At 38.4% G+C, this 22,380-nt stretch overlaps 1 protein-coding gene across 1 annotated transcript in view; it reads right to left on the bottom strand.

Annotated features, from left to right (window-relative positions):
* Window positions 1–1,553: 1,553 nt before the first annotated feature.
* Window positions 1,554–22,380, bottom strand: part of BUB1 (BUB1 mitotic checkpoint serine/threonine kinase) — a 37,283-nt gene continuing 16,456 nt past the window's right edge. Inside the window, exons 10-25 of the mRNA XM_007537507.2 lie at window positions 21,102–21,343; window positions 19,506–19,564; window positions 18,433–18,561; window positions 18,215–18,325; window positions 16,647–16,746; window positions 15,137–15,218; window positions 14,307–14,481; window positions 12,838–12,922; window positions 10,361–10,596; window positions 8,738–8,881; window positions 7,207–7,322; window positions 5,727–5,888; window positions 5,424–5,581; window positions 5,138–5,309; window positions 4,294–4,400; window positions 1,554–1,775 (exon numbers count right to left, since the gene is read on the bottom strand). Of these exons, the coding sequence (XP_007537569.1) occupies window positions 1,580–1,775; window positions 4,294–4,400; window positions 5,138–5,309; window positions 5,424–5,581; window positions 5,727–5,888; window positions 7,207–7,322; window positions 8,738–8,881; window positions 10,361–10,596; window positions 12,838–12,922; window positions 14,307–14,481; window positions 15,137–15,218; window positions 16,647–16,746; window positions 18,215–18,325; window positions 18,433–18,561; window positions 19,506–19,564; window positions 21,102–21,343 (2,274 nt within the window). The 3' untranslated portion in view covers window positions 1,554–1,579. The remainder of the gene's footprint in view (window positions 1,776–4,293; window positions 4,401–5,137; window positions 5,310–5,423; window positions 5,582–5,726; window positions 5,889–7,206; window positions 7,323–8,737; window positions 8,882–10,360; window positions 10,597–12,837; window positions 12,923–14,306; window positions 14,482–15,136; window positions 15,219–16,646; window positions 16,747–18,214; window positions 18,326–18,432; window positions 18,562–19,505; window positions 19,565–21,101; window positions 21,344–22,380) is intronic.

Raw genomic sequence — 22,380 nt, 5'->3', positions numbered from 1 at the left:
GACCAGAAAGCTGGATCAGGGAAGAGAGTAGCTCCCAAATATGGGAAAGGGGTATAAATATTGTTGACTGTATAACCCATCGATTTGATGTGATCTGAGGTCCATATTCAGCTTAGGAGCCTATGTGACCTCTGCATCCCTGTAGATCTGCGCTCACATTCTGTGGTCATGAGTAGGAACGTTCCAAGCTGCCCCAATTTCAGGACCCATCTTCCTCAGGTGGAACATAGAGTATGTTGTCTATCCTCCCTTCGGAGGATGGGACATTCTCTACAGGTGTTGATTTACGTTGATGGCAAGGTCCTACAGGGGCCCACAAAGGGGTGTATTGTGTTGTTTCTGAAAGCATATATATTTCTAATACATTATTTCTGTTTTTATTTATTTATTTATGAGAACACTGCTTAGCTCTGATTTATGGTGGTATGTGGGACTGAGCCTGGGACTTTGAAACCTCATGCAGGAGTCTTTTTACATAACCATTATGCTATCTACCACTCTATATCATCTTTCATGATCAATTTATTTATCTTTCTTCTTCCTTCCTTCCTTTCCTTCCCTCTCTGCTTTTCTTTTTTTTTGCCATAATACTGCTCTGGTTTACAGTGGTGCTGGGGACTGAATCTGCTCTTCTACATATGCTATGTTATCTCTCCAGTCCAATAATCAAATTTCTTAAAAACAAACAAACAAACAAAAACCACTTCTTTTTTTCGTACCAGAGCACTGCTCTGCTCAAGCTTATGGTGGTACAGGGTATTGAACCTGGGACTTTGGAGTTTCAGGCATAAAAGTCTTTTTTCATAACCATTATGATATTTCACCCATCCAAAATATTTTACTTTTTGGTGTATTACACAAAGTAATAGACTCTGGGGGTGGGTGGGGGTTGGTGGGGGGGAAGAGTACAGGTCCTGGAAAAGGATGACACCTAGTGGGGGGTTGTATTGTTGTCGAAAACAGAAATGTTATGCATGTACAAACTACTATATTTACTGTCGACTGTAAAACATTAATCTCCCAATAAGGAAATTAAAAAAATATATATTTTACTTCTGTGGGAGACCAAAATATCACTCTGCTCTTGTATATGTGATTGAATCTGGAACCTCATACATGCAAGCTCAAAACCGAGTTTATACAGTTTATGTGACTATTTTCAAGATATGACGTTGAGTGGTACTTCTAAAAGTTGTGTCTGTAATTTTTTCTAGTAACAGTAATATAGAGCAGGTACAATTTATTCATAATAACTTGAAGTGACTTGGATTTAATTAAGAAAAGTTCGTTTATTTTACATGTATAAAAACTCTAAAATTTAGAGGAAAATGTTTATTTGCTTCTTTTGTGGCTTAAAAGTGATTTTAAAGAAAGTTTCCATCCAAATTATTCTTATAAAAAATCTGTATCCCAAGAGCAGTCCAACCAGACTGTTACAATGTAAACTTTACTGTTATTTTTCTGTTGTGTGAAGAAATATTTAAATAAAACATCAATGTGGAAACTTTCAAGTTCAATGTGACTAGAACAACCAAACCAATATTTACAAAATATTCCTTTTGGGGGGAATTTCCACATTTTATTTTCTAGAACGTTTATATTCTAAGAGTAGCACAATTAGCCTATTATGTAAGGTCTTAATCTTGTTTACATAGTGTTGTTGAAATGTATTCCTTAGCTTTTGCCTTAATAAATCCAAAGATGGTAGATGGTCACAATCTGGTATATTTAACATGATGTGAAAAAATTCACTCCACATATCCAAATGAGGGAGCCTAAAGAGACAAAGCAAAAAGGATAAAATGTAGCATCAACATTTAGGGCAACCACATCCTGTATCTAACATCCACAGGTTTGGACAGAGAATAGGATAGCTTTAACTGAAATGCAACCTAATGCATCAAGAAATGAAATGTTGGGTCTATTATAAATAAGAAAGACTAGACATCAAGTCAGTAAAACTCTACATACCCTATTCCAAAAGAAAGTACTAAAGAGAGGCAGAAAAGAAGACAGAGAGCACAGAACTGAAGCTTTCTTCACTACAATGGGAGCCTGGCTCAAACCTGGGTTGTGCACATGGTAAAGCACCAAAGTATCCGAGTGAACTATCTGCTGGCCCGTAAGCAAGCATCTTTGTTTGTCTGTTAGTTTTTACCAGAGCACTGATCAGCTCTGGTTTATGGCAAAGCAGAGGGATTGACTCTGAGACTTCAGAACCTCAGGCATGAGAATCTTTTGCATAACCATTATGCTATCTCCCCAACCTATCCAATAAGTAGCTTTTTAATAATAGCTCTTCAGAGAAAACTGTTTCTTTTTTTCTTTTTGGGTGGGAGGTGCACAAGAAAATCAATTTGCATTTGGCTACACACATATACATATGTATATATGTGTCAGACTCTGTTTAGCCAAATTTATATATTTACTAACATAGTAACATAGGAGAGGGAAAGAGAACCTGAATACAGGTTCTGGCATATGTATTGCTAGAGACTGAACTCTGGACAGCTTATGCTTGAAAATCCAATACCTTCACCCACTGGGGAATGATTCTGACAAACTGATCAGGACCAAGGAAACAGGCTGAACTGCCCAGAATAGAAACCAGATTTCGAGTTCCAACTATCCTTTATTGTTAAAGTTAATTTCAGAACATGGAGATAAGGCAGTAGGAAAGAAAGAAAGCCTCCCTAATGTGTCTTTCATAAAGGAGATTCAGACAACCATCATTAAGCCTGCCACAGGCTTTTTCTACACTGGTGGTCAAAGATGGTTTCTGAATAACTATCCAGTTCTTTGATCATCACAGGAGAAAAAAATATAGTATTTGCTACGGCACAGTAGTTGTGAGTTCTTTCAGAACCTGAATCTAACCTTATTTATATAGAAATGCTACATTTTATAAAATTATTGCCAACAGTTGCCATAAAACTGGGCAAGGGAGTTCCAGTTTCAATTTTTTTTTTCTTTTCAAGAAATACATCAAAGGATGTATACTTAAGATCAATGGCCTCCTCAGCATGTTTTTACATCTCAAAAAATTGAGAAAATATAAATGATAAAATGAACATACATGTGATAGTAAATACTTAGCTTAAAGTTCAGTTTATATCTATTTTTTAAATTATTTATTTATTGGACAGAGACAGCCAGAAATTGAGAGGGGAGGGGGTGATAGTGAGGGAGAGAGAAAGGGACACCTGTAGCACTGCTTCATCACTTGCAAAGTTTTCCCCCTGCAGGTGGGGGCCAGTGGCTTGAACCTGAGTCCTTGAGCACTGTAATATGTTCAGTTAATATTTTATTCATACATTACATTAACAAGGCTCAGGAAAAGCTCTAGTCTAGTTACTAACTTTCACTAATTTTATTTATTTAAATTTCTTTATTATCTTTATCAGGTAAAAAAAGCCAGGTGCACCACCACCCAGCCCAACTTTCACTGATTTTACAGGTGAGAAAGTATTAGAAAAACTAAAGTCACACAGTGAGGACACTTCAGTCCTATTCCTGTGATAGAGAACAGCTAGCTCCACCTGATTACTTGACATTTACAAAGCCCTTTCACTTCCATTATTTCCCTGGTTCCTTATAAGAAACATCTGAGGGGAGTCGGGCGATAGCGCAGCGGGTTAAGCGCACGTGGCGCAAAGCGCAGGGACCGGCATAAAGATCCCGGTTTGAGCCCCTGGCTCCCCACCTGTAGGGGCGTCACTTCACAGGCGGTGAAGCAGGTCTACAGGTGTCTGTTTTTCTCTCTCCTTCTGTCTTCCCCTCCTCTCTCCATTTCTCTGTCCTATCCAACAATGACAAAATCAACAACAATAATAACTACAACAATAAAAACAACAAAGGCAACAAAAAATAAATATTAAAAAAAATAATAATAAAAAAAAACATCTGAGAAAAGGAGAGTCAGTTTTCCTGCCATTTACATAGGTAAAAAACAACAAAAAACCCAAGGCTTAGTGACACTAGGTAATTTCTCTAAGGGGGTCAACAGAAAGATCTGCATATGTCCAGGATCCCAATCACTGGACCAGGAGTTGTCAATGACTCTATGAGGGCAGCAGCGGTGCCCCGGGATTACAAATAAGGGAACAGGTGTAGTGAAGCAGTCTAGCTTGCTCACTGCACTCAGCACCCAGAACTATGTTAAGTTACCACATCTCCCAAGACAACGACTTTCTATGTAGTGGCAGAGATCCATTCTCACCATATGGAACTCAGCACTACTAATGTTAATATTACTCTTTTTTTTTTTTACTGCAGTATCAATGCCACACCCACCTTCTAAAAAGACCTTCAGGCTTCCAGACTCCTCCTTCATTTCTCACTTTCATATAAGTGCCAAAAAGCATGCAGTACACTGTTGCAGCAATTCCAAAGTAATCAACCTATAAAGAAAACACAGGTATATTTGGCTGAAGTAGTAATTTACACATAACTATATTTAGAAGGCTAACTTACGACTTTTAGCAGCAAACTAAAAAACTACGGAATTTTAAAGAAATCCAAAAGTCGTTTGTTTAACTGTTCTACTGATATGCCTACCTAGGTTTTTTTTTTTAATTTTTTTATCTTTATTTATTTATTGGAAAGAGACAGCCAGAAATTGAGAGGGAAGGGGGTGATAGGAAGAGAGAGAGACAAGAGAGAGACACCTGTAGCCCTACTTCACCACTCACAAAGCTTTCCCCTTGCAGGTGGGGACTGGGGGCTTGAACCCAGGTCCTCGAGCACTGTAACATGTATGCTCAACCAGGTGCGCCACCACCCGGCCCCTTGCTGTAGGTTTCTAATCAATAGTCGATCACCCACTGCTTCCTGGGGTAGCATATTGAACAACTCCATTTTGAAGCTACTGTGACCACCTCAAGCCCTTCATCTTATCACACAGGGGTGAATACAACACTGTTCTTTTTTCCGACATGGGTAAGTAGTCTAGCAACGGCTACAGTGCCATTCCCCACACCTCATGAGTGCTGCATGGGCCTCTCTTGTGAAATGAATACATAAGTCTTTAAGAAAAAGTAGAACAACATTTGATTATGGTCTAAATCCAAAAGATCAGACCAGTTCAGACTAACTAGATTCTCACATTAACTGTTCATCTCTTACTTTAGTTCTATACCTGGTAGTTCCATGGTTTGTTGCTGAGCATCTCAATACACTGAAAACCAGAAGTTTCACATTTTGCTGTAAACTTAGTTCCTTTTGGAAAAAGTGTCATATCTATACTCTGACCCAGATCAATCAATGCCAATCCAGCAGACAAATCATCTTCACCATCCTGTTCCAAAAATCTGCATTAAAAACAAACAAGGTTGAAGCTTCATGAACACAATTAAAATGGGGAAAATGATTTAAAAAAATAAATAAATAAATAAAAGGAGCCCTGTTACAAAGGTAACACTTGCCTGTTCCCAAGTATGAAATTGTCGGGCTTAATGTCCCCATGAATGATTTTACAGTCATGAACTTGTTCAATCATGTAGAGCATTCTCATAGCAAAAGTCAGGACTAGAGCTTGAGGCATCACCTTTTCAGGGGTGTTTTTATAGAGGTTAATGGCATTCTAGAAATAAGAGAAGGTAAAATCCTGAGTTTGAAATATAGGATCATTAAGATTTCAAACTATGAGTTCTACTTTCATATAAGCTTTGGCATAAGCCAAAAATGTACTTCAAATTAATGTCTACCACAGGAGTAACTATACTTACTAATAATGTTCCATAGCTGTAGAGGTCTCCTACTAAAACACTGCCATTCTGGAATAAATGGGCAGAATGGAACTTGATAAACATATGTTGCATATTTGGCTTCAGTCTCTCCATCAGTTGAGTTCCAATGTAGAATTCCCAGGTGTTGGCAGGCTTCTGGACCTGCAAATCAGAGATGTGTCATTCATACAGAGTCTCATGTTGCAGAAAATCATAGCAAAAAAGCAACTTTCTTCCCAATAAGGGACATAGACTAGAAAATTACTTAAAAAGAAAAAGTGGGAGTTGGGCGGTAGTGCAACAGGTTAAGCACACGTGGTGCAAAGCACAAGGACCGGACTAAGGATCCTAGTTCAAGCCCCGAGCCCCCGGTTCCCCACCTGCAGGGGAGTCGCTTCACAAATGGTGAAGCAGGTCTGCAGGTATCTGTCTCTCTCCCCCGCTCTGTCTTTCCCTCCTCTCTCCATTTCTTTCTGTCCTATCCAACAATGACGACAACAATAATAACTATAATAATAAAACAACCAGAGCAACAAAAGGGAATAAATAAATATTAAAGAAAAAGCTGGTGCTGAAATAGAGAACTTGCTGTAAGGTAATTTTAATGTAAATATAATTCTGAATCTTTGTAGATGGTATTTATTTTTTTTAACCAGAGCAATGCTCAGCTGTCTCATGGTATACCAGGGACCTTTGAAAATCAGACATGAATGTCTTTTTGCATTACCATTATGCTATCTTCCCAGCTTTTAATTCTCAATTGACAGTAAGACTTAAAATAGGCTGGCATAATCATGTTCTAGAATTAATTTCTATTCTATACATAAAAATGCTCCAATCAAATTGACTACATCATGTAAAGTGAGATAAGCCAAAAAGAGGACAAATACTGAATAATCTCATTTATAGGTGAAACTTAAGAAGTAAGGACAGGGAGCTGGGTGGTGGTGCAACAGGTTAAGCGCACATGGCACGAAGTGCAAGGACCAGCGTAAGAATCCTGGTTCGATCCCCCGGCTCCCCACCTGCAGGGGGTTTGCTTCACAGGCGATGAAGCAGGTCTACAGGTGTCTCTTTTTCTCTCCCCCTCTCTGTCTTCCCCTCCTCTCGATTTCTCTCTGTCCTATCCAACAATGACAGCAATAACAATAATAACAACAACAATGATAAACAACAATAGCAACGAAAGGGAAGAAAAAAAATAAAGTTTCTTTGAAACCCCCCCCCCCAAAAAAAAGGACAGAGAGGGAAAAATGCAAAGCAAAACTTGAACTAGCTACTATATTATGCCAAAAACAAAAGACTCTGGGAAGAGTGGGAGAGAGAGCAGACAGAACCTCAAGGACGTACTGCACAATGCAGAAGGAAATGCATAATTATACCGATGTTTTTACAACTATACTATAAACCATTAACCCTTCAATAAAAATTAAAATAATAATAATAATAACAAAATTAAAAACCTAATCCAATTATTTACCTTTAAGGCAAATTTCTTTTTATTTTTGGTATCATTCACAGCTCCGTGAGTAACTTCATAGACTTGGGCAAAAGCCCCTTCTCCAAGAAGGCAATCCACATAGACCAGCAAGGAACCTTTAAAGATAGATGTGTCAAAATACTTAAAAAGTCAAAACATTAAGTTTTTATCAACACGGAGTATTCATAAAATGTATCTGGTTTCTGAATTGCTTTAGTAAGTAAAAAATGTATTTAGATTGTTAAATGGGAAACTGGGGAATGTTATGCATGTACAAACTATTGTATTTACTGTTGAATGTAAAACATTAATTCCCCAATAAAGAAATAAATTTTAAAAAATACATTTAGTTCCCTTAAGAAATGTTTTCCCATCTTAGATAAACGTTTAACACCTATCACATAATGATGTGATATAGGAAAGTAGCAGCACAGCCAGGCACCAGGCCTGTCACTTTGAGACAGGAAATTGAGCAGGCATTCTCTCATCACCATATCTAATGAGGCAACATCTATGTCACCTGCTTGGCAAGAGTACTGTGACATTACAATGAACATGCAAAATCCTGTGCAGGGTGTTCTAGCAATGGCTATGAAAAATACAAATATATCACACAAGGACACAATTAGAAAACTATCATTTTGTTACTATTTTCACTTCACTTTATTTAGAGTTCACTAGTTTTCCCCTATTGCTCCAAGGGACATTCATTATGTCTCTCAAAGCTCTGCTTTTTAGTGATCAAGACAGTTCCAAGGAGTACTGGTCAAGTACATTGTATAAGAAATGTCAGACTGGGTCTGTCTTGATATTTGTCAGTACTGCAATTACTATTTGACTCAGGAGTAAGATCACAGAGAAAAAATTGTAATTACCTTTAAAACTACTTTTTTTAAGCCACAAATTCTAAACCAAATATTAAGAAGTAAGATTCCTGCTTTCTGATTTGACATTTGGAAATGTATACAAATATATCCATAAGAAGTTCTTCAAAGTGAATGGATGGGTCTTAAGAGTTCATGAATGTACTTATTCCTATGCCATTCCATTACACCAAAGACAACCCTTCAGCTCTAACTTTTCTGTTTTGATGGACAGATACTGCCAAATTTCTCTCTTTAGTCAAAATCCTGTAGTCACAGCTTAACAAAATATTCTGTTTAGTACTCACGATAAAATTCCTTATTGGAGGGAGTTAGGCAGTGGTGCAGTCCCTAGGGCACTCACACTAACAGTGCACAAGGGTCCAGGTTCAAGTTCTCAGACGCCATGTGCAGGGGAAGCTTCATGAACTGTGAAGCAGTGCTGCAGGTGTCTGTCTTTATTGCTCCCTTTATCACCCTTCCCTCTTGATTTCTGTCTTTATCCAATACATAAGCAAAAACATTAAGAATAATTCCCTCTTCATTTGAGAAATAGGTGGGAGCTAGGGGTGGTAGCGATGCCAGGGGACTCACACACAGGAGTTCCCATCAGTTTCCCAGAGAGAAGCAAGTTTCAAGTTATATGAGCCAATTCTTTAAATTCTTACCCAATTGAAATTCAGTCTTTGGCTTGATGGTTGGGAGTTTACATTGCCATTCAAAAGTATTTGCATAGGAGCTCACTGGTTTAGACAGTCCAGATAAAAGTTTGATGATCAATAAATCATCCCATGGATTCTCAACAGTAGAGTCTTAAAAAAATGGAAACAACAACAACAAAAAAAAGGAAATCAATTCAGTGCCCAAGAGTTTTACTAAAGAGATTATAAATAAAGTGTAAACATTTGCTAAAATAAGCTTTAAAATCCTTATCTTTCAGGAGCATTTAATCAAATAATAACCATTTTTAAATGTCAAAATGAGGAGTAGTTCTACTTATTATTTGACATTTTAGGTCCAACTAGCTAAATTAATTTTAACTGTGACAAAGGCAATAAACATTAACAACATCTGTTATAGTCACCTAAACTATCAGATTCTGCCTTTAATTCAATTTTGAGTTCCTGTCTGTCTTAAAGGCAGGCTTGGAAATATATTTTTTGAACCGGGTGCGTCACCACCCGGCCCCCAAGGCTGATGTGGACATGTGGAGTTAGCTAGTTTTCACATGCTCAGATATTCTTTAAGTTGTGCTCCCACTGTTACCATCAAAATAAATGGCTATTTAACACTTCTACTACCTATGTGCAGAAGCATATATGAGATTCACTTTGGATCTATAAGAGAAATTATTACTAATAAAATTAAAAATGTCAATCCTCCAATTTAGAAAGCTATTAAAGGAGGTGGGTGGTGGTGCACCTGGTTGAGAGCACATGTTGCAACGCTCAAGAGCCTGGGTTTGAGCCCCGAGCCCCCACCTGTAGGGGGAAAGTTTTGCAAGTGGTGAAGCACTGCAGTTGTCTCTGTCTCTTTCCCTCTCTGTCTCCCCCTTCCTCTCGACTTCTGGCTATCTCTAGTCAATAAATAAAGAAAATAAAAAAGTTAAAAAAAAACAGCTATTAAAAATTCTGTTAGAGGAAGATATCAAAGACTAAATCAGCAAGATTAATACTTAGTGCCATGTGTTTAATAAGCTCCTTGGTCCTTACATTAAAACACCTCAGTAACATCACTACTAGCTGCACTTAAAAAAAAAAAAAAGAAAGAAAGAAAGAAAAGAGGGCCACACACACACACAAAAATTGAAATGAACTTGGTCAAGAGTGCATAACTGCTCAAGAAGTGAAAGTATAACTAGAACCAGTTAATGTCCAGCTGGTCAGCTCTTGTAATTTTTAGCACGAAACAAGACTGTTTCTATGTATATTGGAGGTAGATTTCCTTCAACCCTAAACCTCAGTTGCCTTTTCTGTAAAATCAGAATAAAAGCATTAGAAATTGCTATTCTGTTATATCAATAGTTTTTATACCAAGAGTATACCCTCAAATTTTAATGTTTCCAACATTGGCTATTTTGAAACCATACACAACTGAAATAGATTGATTTGCACTGCAAATACTATTATTCTATACATTAAGGTAGTTGTGCAAGTTCTGTGTGAGAAGTTCTGTGTCTTACACTTAATGACATTCAAGTCCTTGTTCTTTGAACTTCTGTTGTGTAATAGCTCTTACCAGGTTAGTATTCTAACCCCAAAATATAATTAAGACTGAGCATCTGTTCATACCTGAAGTATGGACACTCCCAAGTGAATCAGTTTGCATTTGTTCTGGTTGAAACCCAGTTTTGGTATCTGGAGCCTCCTCTGTAATGGCAAGGTCTAAATCCATGGGTTTACAAACTGCAAGGCTCTGCTGTGCTTCACTGGCCAGCACACCACTGGCAAGAGGCTGGCTCATATGAACCAAAGATGAAGACATACTTGTGTGAAGTGATGGTTCTGGGCTTTTCTCTTGAATTGGACTGCATATGTTCAAGAAGCAGAGAAGTAAAAATTAAGCACATGGTAATTAAATTAGATTTAATCACACAAAATACCCATAAGACAGTTTCTAAGAATGACATATTAAACTGCCTGGAAAGGGGCCAGTGGTGGCACACCTGGTTAAGCACACACATTATAATGCACAAGGACCTGGGTTCAAGGGCCTGGTCCCCAGTGCAGGAGGAAAAACTTGATATGTAAGAAGTGCTGCAAGTGTCTCTTCTCCTTCTCTATTATCCCTTTCCTTCTGTCTCTATCCAAAACAAAAGAAATGCTTGACAACGAATCAATCAAAGCATTTTCTTCCAGCATTATGTGCAAATACACAGCACACCACTCACAGAAATGAAATTACAGATATGGTAGCAAATTAGAGAATATAATATTTAATAGTGGAGCTTGGAGCATAAAAAGGAAGTTGTAGAAAAACTGGTGAGGAGTTACAGTGGATATTCTTTAGTAGAAAATGGCAAGAGAAATGACCTGCCAGCTCCCTCAAGCTGTCACTTAAGCATTACTATTATAATCAAGACTGGAGATTTAACTTGATTGTTTTGTTTGTGTCATTGAGACCTTACATATGCATTATTCCACCACTCCTGAGAAAATTTTCTCATACATTTTATTCAGATAGAGACACAGAGACATCACAACATAACTTCCGCCATCCATGGAGTTTCCCCTGGGGCTATACTATTCCCATGAGGTGATGGTGCTCAAACCTGAAGTTTCAAGCATTAATGTTCATACTCAGTGATTATCTCCCTGTCCCTGAAGTCTTAACTTTACCCCCAAAATAAACATAGCATTTTTTATGATTCGGAGATAGTTTCACATAGGAAAGATTCCAAGTGAGTTGTGCTCATTTGGTAGAATTTTCAATTAAAAGGCAAAAATCTTTTTATATTATACATATTAACAGTGAGTTACTATATTCTTTTTTTCCTGGTAAGCTTTCTTATTTCATTCCAACTCCCTATTTCAAGAAATACAGAGGACCATGTCACAGTATACCTTAGGATGCAAATACAGCATGCTGGCTATGGGAAACTACAGATAAATGGTCAAATTGTTTGAAATAAATAATTTATAAAGCAAAGTAAGATGAAACATAGACTAAAAGAGACTTAAAAGGGCCTTATATAAATCTTATTTTTTAAAAACTAAAAGAAGTTAGAGTTCAGAAAAGTTAGATAATCATTTTTCTTTCAAATATTTATTTATTTATCCCCTTTCGTTGCCCTTGTTTTATTGTGATAGTTATTATTGATGTCGTTATTGGATAGGACAGAGAGAAATCGAGAGGAGAGAAAGACAGACAACTGCAGACTTGCTTCACCACTTGTGAAGCGACTCCCCGCAGGTGGGGAGACGGGGGTTCGAACCGGGACCCTTATGCCGGTCCTTGCGCTTTCCGCCACGTGTGCTTAACCTGCTGCGCTACCGCCCAACTCCCGATAATTATTTTTCATCACTGCAGGCTTTCTTTCTCTCAAGCTATTATATCCATACACTTATTCAATGTCTTCTTTTGTTAAATAATTGACTTTCCAACTATAATAAGTATGAAAAAGCAATTATGTGTTTATTCAATTATGCAATATTCTTTCTGTATGCCACTGTCTTTGGTGGGTAAGAGAATCTGCAATTCTGTTCCCAAAATGAGAACACTGGAATTTTCGGTGACAGAAAATGACCCCACACTACCCCACTACTTCTAGCACTGCCCTGATACACTAAATGTTTAGGTTAACCACTGTAACTTATTTTCTTAAAGGTTTTCCTATGAAGGCATCACACTTCCTTTTTGTTTGTTTGTTTGTATTTTGCTAGGTTATTGCTAGGGCTTGGTGCCAGCATTACAGACCCACTGCTCCTGGTGGCCTTTTATTTCCATTTTATTGGATAGGTCAGAGAAATTGAGAAGAGGGGGAGATTGAAAGACACCTGCAGACCCGCTTCACCAGTTGTGAAGTGGACCTGCTGCAGGTGGGAAAAAAAAAGGTCCTTGTGCTTGGTACTATGTGCACTTAACCAGGTGTGCCACCACCTGGTCCCCAACCACTGTAATTTTATCAACAGAGAATGCTTTTTTGACTTTAAGTGAACAGAAGATCTATTAGCTTTTAAGGGTTGGGATTTGATACTGTACCAGAGATTAAAAAGCAAAGTCAGAGTGAAAATGGAGAGTGACAAAACCAAGTACACACTCACAATACCTGAACTTCCTATCTCTTAAGGGTCTCAGCACGTTTCCTTCACAAGAATTCAAACTGACATTGGTGCGTGGTTTTGCTACATTTTCTGAAAAAGAAAATTAGAGAAAAACATTATGTACATACACATATACATACATGATCCCATATGACAGAAAATTCAGGTTTCCTTTTTTCACTCAATTTTATTATTAATTTCAAAAGAGTGTTTTGCGGTAGTATGTGCTGTAAGATTTAAAGAGTGAAAAACACATAAATCCTATTACTAACAAATATAACCATTTCAACCATATACACTTAGCCCATAAAATTTTCTAGCAGAAAACAGATGAAGAGTAAGTAGCAGGAACACTACAAGCAAGAAGTCCAGCCCATGGGAAGTTTGCAGCATTAAAGAACGTGATGACAAGGGTATGGAGAGCAGAAAGTTGGAATGCTTCTGCAGGGCAGAGATTTGAGTTATCTTTCAGTTTAACATGCTTTATTCGGTCAGTTTAGTTCACTGAACTGAGGTAGAATGTTTGTGTCAAAAAGACCCCTAGGGCTGGGGAGATAGCATAATGGTTATGCAATTAGAATTTCACGCCTGGGGGCTGGGCGGTAGTGCAGTGGGTTAAGTGCACATGATGTGAAGTGCAAGCACTGGCATAAGAATCCTGGTGTTAAGAATCCTGGTTCGAGCCCCTAGCTCCCCACCTGCAGGGGGTGCTTCACAGGTGGTGAAGCAGGTCTGTAGGTGTCTGTCTGTCTCTACCCCTTTCTGTCTTCCCCATCTCTTGATTTCTCTCTGTCCTATCCAACTATGACAGCAATAACAACAATAATTACAACAATGACAATGATAAACAGCAAGGGCAACAAAAGGGAAAAAATAGCTTCCTGGAGCAGTGGATTCATAGTGCAGGCACCTGACCCTGGAGGCAAAAAAAAAAAAAAAAAAAGAGGAGGAGGAGACCAACAGACTCAGGTTTAATCCCAAGCACCAACATAAACCAGAGCAAAGCAGTGCTCTGGCAAAAAACGAACAAATAAAAATGAACCTGGGGTTGGATGTTGGCTCACCTGCTACAGCACACATGTTGCCTGTACAAGGAACCAGGTGCCCTGAAGCCCTGCTTCCCCAGAGCCCTGCCCCATTAGGGAAAGAGAAAGACAGGCTGGGAGTATGGACCGACCCGTCAACTCTCATGTTCAGCGGGGAAGCAATCACAGAAGCCAGACCTTCCACCTTCTGCACCCTGTAATGACCCTGGGTCCATTCTCCCAGAGGGATAAAGAATAGGAAAGCTATCAGGGGAGGGGATGGAATACGGAGTTCTGGTGGTGGGAATTGTGTGGAGTTGCATCCCTCTTATCCTGTGGTAACATGTGCATTCAGTGGCGTGCCCACTGGAGTTTTTTTTTGTCTTTGTTTTTAATTATAATGACAAAAGAACTGAGGCTGGCAGCAGGTAAATACTGTCAACACACACCTTTGTCTTCTAAAGCAAGCTCTGGATCCACTGCAAGTTTATGGAAGGGTGTAGATGCAAGCTGTGCAGCAGAGGTAAAGTCTCCTGCACTCTTGGGGCTGGGAGCTAGGGTTTTGTTGCAACGGACACCCCAGACAGTTGAATCATCCAAAAACTCTTCAGAATGAGACACTTCCTACAATAAAAGACAAACAGGAAGAAAAAAAAATCCTGGCAATCTCATTTCATCCATGAAATTTAGCACAGCAATATTTTTCTGTCTCTCTGTTAAAGAAGCCACTCCAGAGCAATGAAGCCCCAGAGATGGTCAAAGGAGAAAAAGAGAAAGAAAGAAAGAAAGAAAGAAAGAAAGAAAGAAAGAAAGAAAGAAAGAAAGAAAGAAAGAAAGAGAAAGAAAGAAGGAAAGAAGGAAAGAAAGAAAGAAAAAAAGAAAGACACATAGTGAAATTAACAAGTCAGGATTTAGCAGTTTTTAGCACTATTCTCGGAAACATCAGTCAGATGACGAATGGAGAGACAAGTACAACATAACTACATTCAGGGACCGAGTGGACATGGAATATGGGCTGGGCACAAAGGCTGCTCTAGTAGAACTAGGTGCATCACTACCAGGCCCAGGTCTTACTTTTTAGGTATAAAAAGGTCCTTTGAGAACAAGGATCATACAAAATTCATTTTCTAGTTTCTAAACTTAACACACATCCGGCACATAATAAACATTTGTACTTTGTTGGTCATCATATACACTCTCATCTGCTTGGTGCAATCAACTATTAAAATGAAAGGGAAAGATCTATAAAACCTATTTCACAGATGAAGCAGAAACTTACATTTGGTTTTGAATGAAATCTGCTTACAGAATGTTCTCCAAAGGTCCTGGCTCCTGTGGTTTTATTTTTAGGCTGTGGTAATCTAAGGTAAAATTTTCAGAATTACAAATGGTCAAATGTAATAAGGAATAACAATTATCTCTTAAGTCTAAGTGTCAGAAACACCCCCCACTTTTCTTACTAGTTAACTAAATATCTAGCATTTGCACAGCAGTTACAGAAACTGAGCAGGAATTGAGTTGACTAAAGTGGTTTTTGGTCAACAAAAGATCATGGATATTATACAATTTTATCCCTTATTTATTTGCTTATTTAACCAAAGAACTGCTCAGCTCTGGCTTATGGTGGTGTGGGAGATAGAACCTGGAACTTTGGAGCCTCAAGCATGAAAGTCTCTTTGCATAACCATTATGCTATCTACCCTGACCCTTATTCCTTATTTCCAACACTTGACTCAGTGATAGATTTTTTTGACAGCTGGCCAGGCCTTTTCACTTTTCTGTCAATGTAAATCTTTTCTACACCCTGAAACCTTTAATTCGCATTGACCTCTTTCTTTGGTGTAAGCTACACAGTGAAAATTCCTTAAGCTAAACTATCCAACCCCTAGAAAGTGTTCACTAATGTAATTTCCTTCAACCTTAAAATACTCTCTGTGCTACATGACCCAGTATAAATTACTTCCTTTCTTACTTTAACAGTCTTGCAAATATAAACAGAGTTTGTATGGATCCAAGTACTAGAGGATTAATTCACATTTAATAATTTCAAATCACCAGAATCTTTCAGTTCTCTGATAATGTATAATCATGCCATTTCCATTTTAAAGCATGCTTTTGCAATGCGTTGAAGGTCTGCTTTCTTAGGACTTTTTTAATTTTTGAAATTTCTTTTCTGTATTTGATAGGACAGAGAGAAACTGAGAGGGAAGGAAAAGACAAAGAGGGATAGAGAGATACCTGCAGCACTGCTTTACTAGTTGTGAAGCTTCCCCCCTGCAGGTGGTGACCAGGCACTTGAACCCCGGTTTTTAAGCTCAACTGGGTGTACCACTGCCCAGTCCCATTTTTCCCCTAACTTCTATGTCGTAGTGCAGATCTGGTAAAACTTTAATGACAGTTTTCTATTCATGTGGTTACAAGACTGATTACTAAGTAGAATCATTAGAAGATACAAACAGAACTGGAAGCCAGGTCATTTGATTCTCTTGTCACCTTAATTCTTTGAGTATACAGAACCCGTGTAGCACCTCACAAAAAATGTGACATTAATCTCTGCCGATATATATATATTGTTATCACTAGGGTTTTACCTTGCTGGGATGACTTTTGCAAACAGAGATAGAGACAAAGAGGCAGAGAAAGAATATGAGAGACTACAACACTGAAGCTTCCTCTAACGCTGTGGAGACCAAGTCTGAGCCTGGGTTGCACACATGGCAAAGCAGTGCACTACACAAGTGAGTGATTATGTGGGTCCCTGGTGTTATATTAATTAGATACTTCTTTACCCATAATTTTCCTTGTTTCCATCTTCAAACACAGGAAAAGCAGTTGATAAAGAAGAGATAATCTGATTGACACCCCAAGCCCTGGATGACCCGGCATTTTCTGCAACAGAGCAAAAAGAAAGCATTGAAGTATTGCTTTATGGAAAATAACTATCCTTCATGACAAATTCTAACGACAAATAAGATGGAATAGCAGCTTACAGAAAAAGAACTGATAGCTGTTTTCAAACACTAAGGAATAGCAGCTTACAGAAAAAGAACTGATAACTGTTTTCAAACACTAACTAATGAGATAAAGTGACTAAACCAACTTATATTGAGATGAAGTGACTTAACTATGATTACAGGGGTGAGCAATCAAACTTCATGGTCTTCATTTTCTGCCATATATAAATCACAGTATTCACCATTCTCTTAAAATGTCGCTATTGGTAGGGTCAGGCAGTGGCACACCAGGTAGAACACAAGTTACCATGTGCAAGATACCTGAGTTCAAGCCCCTAGTCCCCACCTACAGGGGGAAGCTTCACAGGTGGTGAAGCAGTACTGCAAGTGTCTTTTATTTTTTATAATTTAAAAATTTTTTTATTTATTTTCCCTTTTGTTGCCCTTGTTGTCTTTTTATTGTTGTTGTAGTTTTTGATGTCATTGTTGTTCAACAGGACAGAGAGAAACGGAGAGACGAGGGGAAGACAGAGAGGGGGAGAGAAAGACACCTGCAGACCTGCTTCACTGCTTGTGAAGGGACTCCTCTGCAGGTGGGGAGCCGGGGGCTCGAACCGGGATCTTTATGCCGGTCTTTGTGCTTTGCGCCACGTACATTTAACCCGCTGCGCTACTGCCCGACTCCCTGCAAGTGTCTTTTGCTCTTCTTTTCCATCTCCTCTTTTCCCCTCAATCTCTGTCTCTATAAAACAAAAACCTTTGGTATTATTGTCTGACTCACTCCCTCAATATTAACCAAAACATTTTTAATTGTTTTCTTTAATCATGAACTCTTTCCAGCCTCCAGAATAAATCTCCTAACTCCAAGAAAGTGTAGGATAATTGCTGGACTCCAAGCTACTCTCCTGCCAGGCAAAGCTCAAGTCATACCTCACATACTCAGCTCTTTCGGGTCATTTCTATGCTGGGGAATCTGCTTTTTTAAAGAAACAAATCTACTACACATATTACTTATTTTGGTAAACACTGTCACATTTTATTTAATGCATTCCCAGCTCCTATATGACAAGCTAATAAAGAACTTTCTACACTTGTACAACCTTTTGTATTTTCCATGGCAACTACTCACAAAGCTATGTACTTAGCATTCTTTTTATAAGCTTCCCTTTGGAATTTTTTTTTAAATTTCTTTATTGGGGGATTAATGATTTATAGTGGCAGTAAAATACAATAGTTTGTACATGTATAACATTTCCCAGTTTTCCACATAACAATCTAACCCCAATTAGGTCTTCTTCTACTATCATGTTCCAGGACCTGACCCCCCGAACCCCAAAGTCTTTTACCTTGGTGCAATACACTAAAGCTATATACTTAGCATTCTTTAAAGAAATTGTTATTACTTTGGAATTGGGCTTCAAATGCATCTTCACTTTGATCAAGAGCTGCCAATTCATCTTTGTCATCAGAAATATCAGGCAATGTAGGAGCCTGGAACATATTCATGATGAAACCTTGAAAGAACAGAAAATGGTAAAAAAAATGAAAAAAAAAAAAAAGCTACAAAAGAGTTTCCATTAATTTGTTATCAGATGCTACATGTTTAAACAAAAGGATTTACCTAGTGCTTCTTTTGTGTGTACGGTCGGTGAGGGCTGCACTTTGGATGGTGTGGCCTGGGCCATTCCCAGTGAAGTGTTTGGAGTTGTGTGAAAAGAGCCTGTGTTAGTAAGCTTATGTGTTTCACAAACTATGAAAAGGATAAGGACAAAAATAAAGTATCAGTAGGGAGATCAAAATAATTTAAACATTACAACTGAATTTTTTTTCATTGTTGATAATGATCACTAAGTATTTCCACAACTGTAGTGCTCCCAAAGCTGCAGGTTTATCCCATGAGACACGTTAAGGCAAAGATCACTTTATAGAAAAGGAAATAAAAGTTGAATGAGATTCAATCACTTGGTCTAAGATCAGAGCAAATTAGCAGCTTTGGCATAAAGAAGCCTTTCACTTAATCGTATCTTTTTATGCAAGCGCCTCTAACAAAAAATACTGAATAGAAAAGACTTCTAATGAAACATTCCTTTACTATCATACTAAATATTAAATGACTTGCATATATTATTCTTTTTTAAAACATGTTACCCTTTTTTATCGTTGTAGTTATTGTTATTATTGATTTCGTCATTGTTGTTGGATAGGACAGAGAGAAATCAGAGAGGAGGGGAAGACAGCGAGGGAGAGAGAAAGATAGACACCTGCAGACCTGCTTCACTGCCTGTGAAACGACTCCCCTGCAGGTGGGGAGCCAGGGGTTCGAACTGGGATCCTTACACACCAGTCCTTGAGCTTTGTGCCATGTGCACTTAACCTGCTGTGCTACCACCCAACTAGATTATTCTTAAAACAAGTTACAGGTTATTTAGTATACAGTATGAAATTTAATTAAAAAGTTATCTCTAAACAAGTTTTCAAAAGATTCTTACTAATAAAGTATCACTAAGGGGATTTTTACCTTTATTCAAAATGAACTGACGCTTATCTAACCATTACATTCTAAAAACAGGAAAATTAACACCCAGGTTCCATTAAGGGATAAAATATTCAAGAATCAAATACATCAAGTATATATCTAAGTAATCAGCAAGAGGCTAGCAAGCAGGTCAGAAACACATTGAAAATGAACATTACCTTCCTTTATCATGCTTTTGCTCTGTGGCTTGAATTCATGGATGCTTTCATTTATACCTCTGGAAAACTTTTGTGAAACGCTAACCACCAAGAAAGAGCAGTAAACAGGCGTTACAAAATATAGATTTGTTGTTAAAATAGCACTAAGAAAGTAGGATGTTTAATTTAAAATTTTTTTAAATTTTAACTTCTTATATTGAGTATTTCTTTTGAAGATAAGAAGTCTTACATCCAGGCAGTAGACAATTGCTTGACACAGTGATTTTGTATTTTAACACAATGATAATCATTTCTCTGTGAGGTACAAGAGGATATCAGAGCTTCTCTAATCCAAATGGTTCCTCTTCTTGTATAGGCAAAAGAGCTGACATTCAGCTCCAGGGCTGAGTGTCCAATACAGCTATTCAGAGTCACAATATGGCAAAGTTCCAATGTGGATTAGCTGTCTGGACCACTTTTTTTTTTTTTTTGTAATATATCCACAGTGCACTGTTCTCTAGACTTTAGCAGTTATCAAGAAACAAAAGAGTAGAACAAGAAAGGTATTTATTTTTCATGGTTTAAGTACAGTTGTGGTGGTAAATCTCCCCTTTCTAATTAATAATGCCATGACTTCCTTAGTGGACTCTGTAAAGTATGGAGTTCAAATGACAGATGTTATAATTAGCTACTAAACTGTCAAGAAAAATGAGTTTTCCAAAGAAAAGCAGCCTTTCTCTGTCATAGCCAGTGTTTCAGACTACCAGTGCCAGGGGGCTCACTAGTCCCTGACAGGCCCAGGGTTCATCTCAAGTGCTTCTGACTGAAATCTAAATGCTTTTAAGGCTAAGGAGTCTTATTTTAAACACACCGTTTATGCAAATGCCTCTAACAAAAAATACTGAAAAAACTTCTAATTAAACATTCATTACTATCATACTGTAGTTTGTTTTTTTTGTTTTTTGTTTTGTCTCTGACTCATTACAGGTAGTTGGGCATGTATTGCCTTTATAGGATTTATCACGGCTGTTGATTCTTTTTAAAAGATATTTTATAGTTGTGTAAATTAACTATGAAGAACAGTCATAACTACAATAGTCCTTATATACCCAGTAAAATACAGGATACAGGTCAGCATAATCATCCTAATGTGAATGAAAATGCATGTTTATAAATTTGATTTTGGGGGGAGGTCATTAAATTTAGCAGTTGGGGAATAGTAGTTCTGTGGGTGGACCACAGGACTTTGCATTTGTGAGGCTCACAGCTTGACCCACAGTGCTGCATATGCCAAACGGTGCTCTGGATTCTCTCATGTCAAAGTATTACACATAAAATAAAAGTTTAAAAATAAAACAAGAAGTAAAGAAAATGCTTGAGAGAAGGATGAAGTAAATTAGTATCCTAAAGAAAGATGAAATAAGTAAGTCTGAAAAATCTGGGGTTTTGTTTTGGTAAGTTCATTTTCAACCACATGTCCACCTAAAAATTCTTTTTAAAAACAGAAGTCACTCATTCATCTTTGACATATTGCTCTTGATATTACTGCCAGTCATAGAAAGAATCTAACTGGTGCCATTCACATGGCTGTCATCTAGAGACTTACTTTCAACTTACCTGGCATCTTTCGTAGCCACTGCAAACATGGAATCTGTCACTGGTTGGATTGTCAATGGAACTGAAGGAGCTATACTCTGGCTAAAGGCAGGGGTCACCGAAGAAACAGCATCCTTCATAAGAGGAACAAGAGGAGCTTCCTCTCCCATGTTCTCTGAGGTCTGCTGGCTGACAACTGGAAGGGCTGAAGCTCTCAGTTCCTGGTGGGAGCCTACACTTGGCTCCATACATGCTGGACTGACCTTTCACATCAAGGAAACAAACAAAAATAAAGTCAGGAGGTCTAGAAAAGTACTAACTAGGTACAGTAACTTTTCAAAGACTAGCATCTGCCTTTAGCAGATCCCTTTCCCTTGAGGTTTCCCTTTACCTCTTGAACTATTCTGAAGTGAAGCAAACACAGGGACTGGAAGGTCATGCAGTGGAGCTCACAATTGTAACCTGAACACCCCAATCACCAATACCACCTAGGAACTGCATACACAGCACCAAGGGAAGCTCCATCAACACTGGAGCAGTGCTGAGGTGTCTCTCCAGGCACTTTCTGTCTGAAATTCAAAGACCAAGAAAACCGAAAAATCCACTGAGAACAGTGGAATTGTGCATACCCAGAGGATCCAGTACAAAAAAAATAAATAAAATAAAAACAGATCAACTAAGGTATATTTTTTGTTGTTTATTGGCACCAGGGTTATCACTGGGGCTTGGTGCCTATGCGATGATTCCATCACTCCTGGCAGTCATTTCCGCCCCCCCTTTTCCCCTTTTTTATTAGGCAGGACAAAGAAACTAAGAGAGAAGGGGGAGACACAGAGGGACAGAGAAAGACAGACACTTGGGAGTTGGGTGGTAGGTACCACAGCGGGTTAAGTGCAGGTGGTGCTAAGTGCAAGGACCAGAGTAAGGATCCAGAGAGTAAGGTTTGAGCCCCCAGCTCCCCACCTGCAGGGGAGTCACTTCACAGGTGGTGAAGCAGGTCTGCAGGTGTCTATCTTTCTCTCTACCTCTCTGTCTTCCCCTCCTCTCTCCATTTCTCTCTGTTCTATCTAACAACAGTGACATCAATAACAAAAACAATAACTACAATAATAAAACAAAGGCAACAAAAGGGAATAAGTAAATAAATATAAAAAAACAGACAGACAGATAGACAGAAACCTGCAGACCTGTTGGTGAAGCCTCCTCCCTACAGGTGAAGACCAGGGGCTCAAATCTACCTCCCTGTATACAGTAATGTGTGTGCTCAACTAGGTGCGCCACCGCCTGACCCCCTCAACCA

The sequence above is a fragment of the Erinaceus europaeus genome, chromosome 3, assembly GCF_950295315.1.
Source record: "Erinaceus europaeus chromosome 3, mEriEur2.1, whole genome shotgun sequence".
NCBI lineage: Eukaryota > Metazoa > Chordata > Mammalia > Eulipotyphla > Erinaceidae > Erinaceus > Erinaceus europaeus.
The sequence above is the reverse complement of the archived record's forward strand: the minus strand, read 5'-3'. Positions and strand labels throughout refer to the sequence as shown.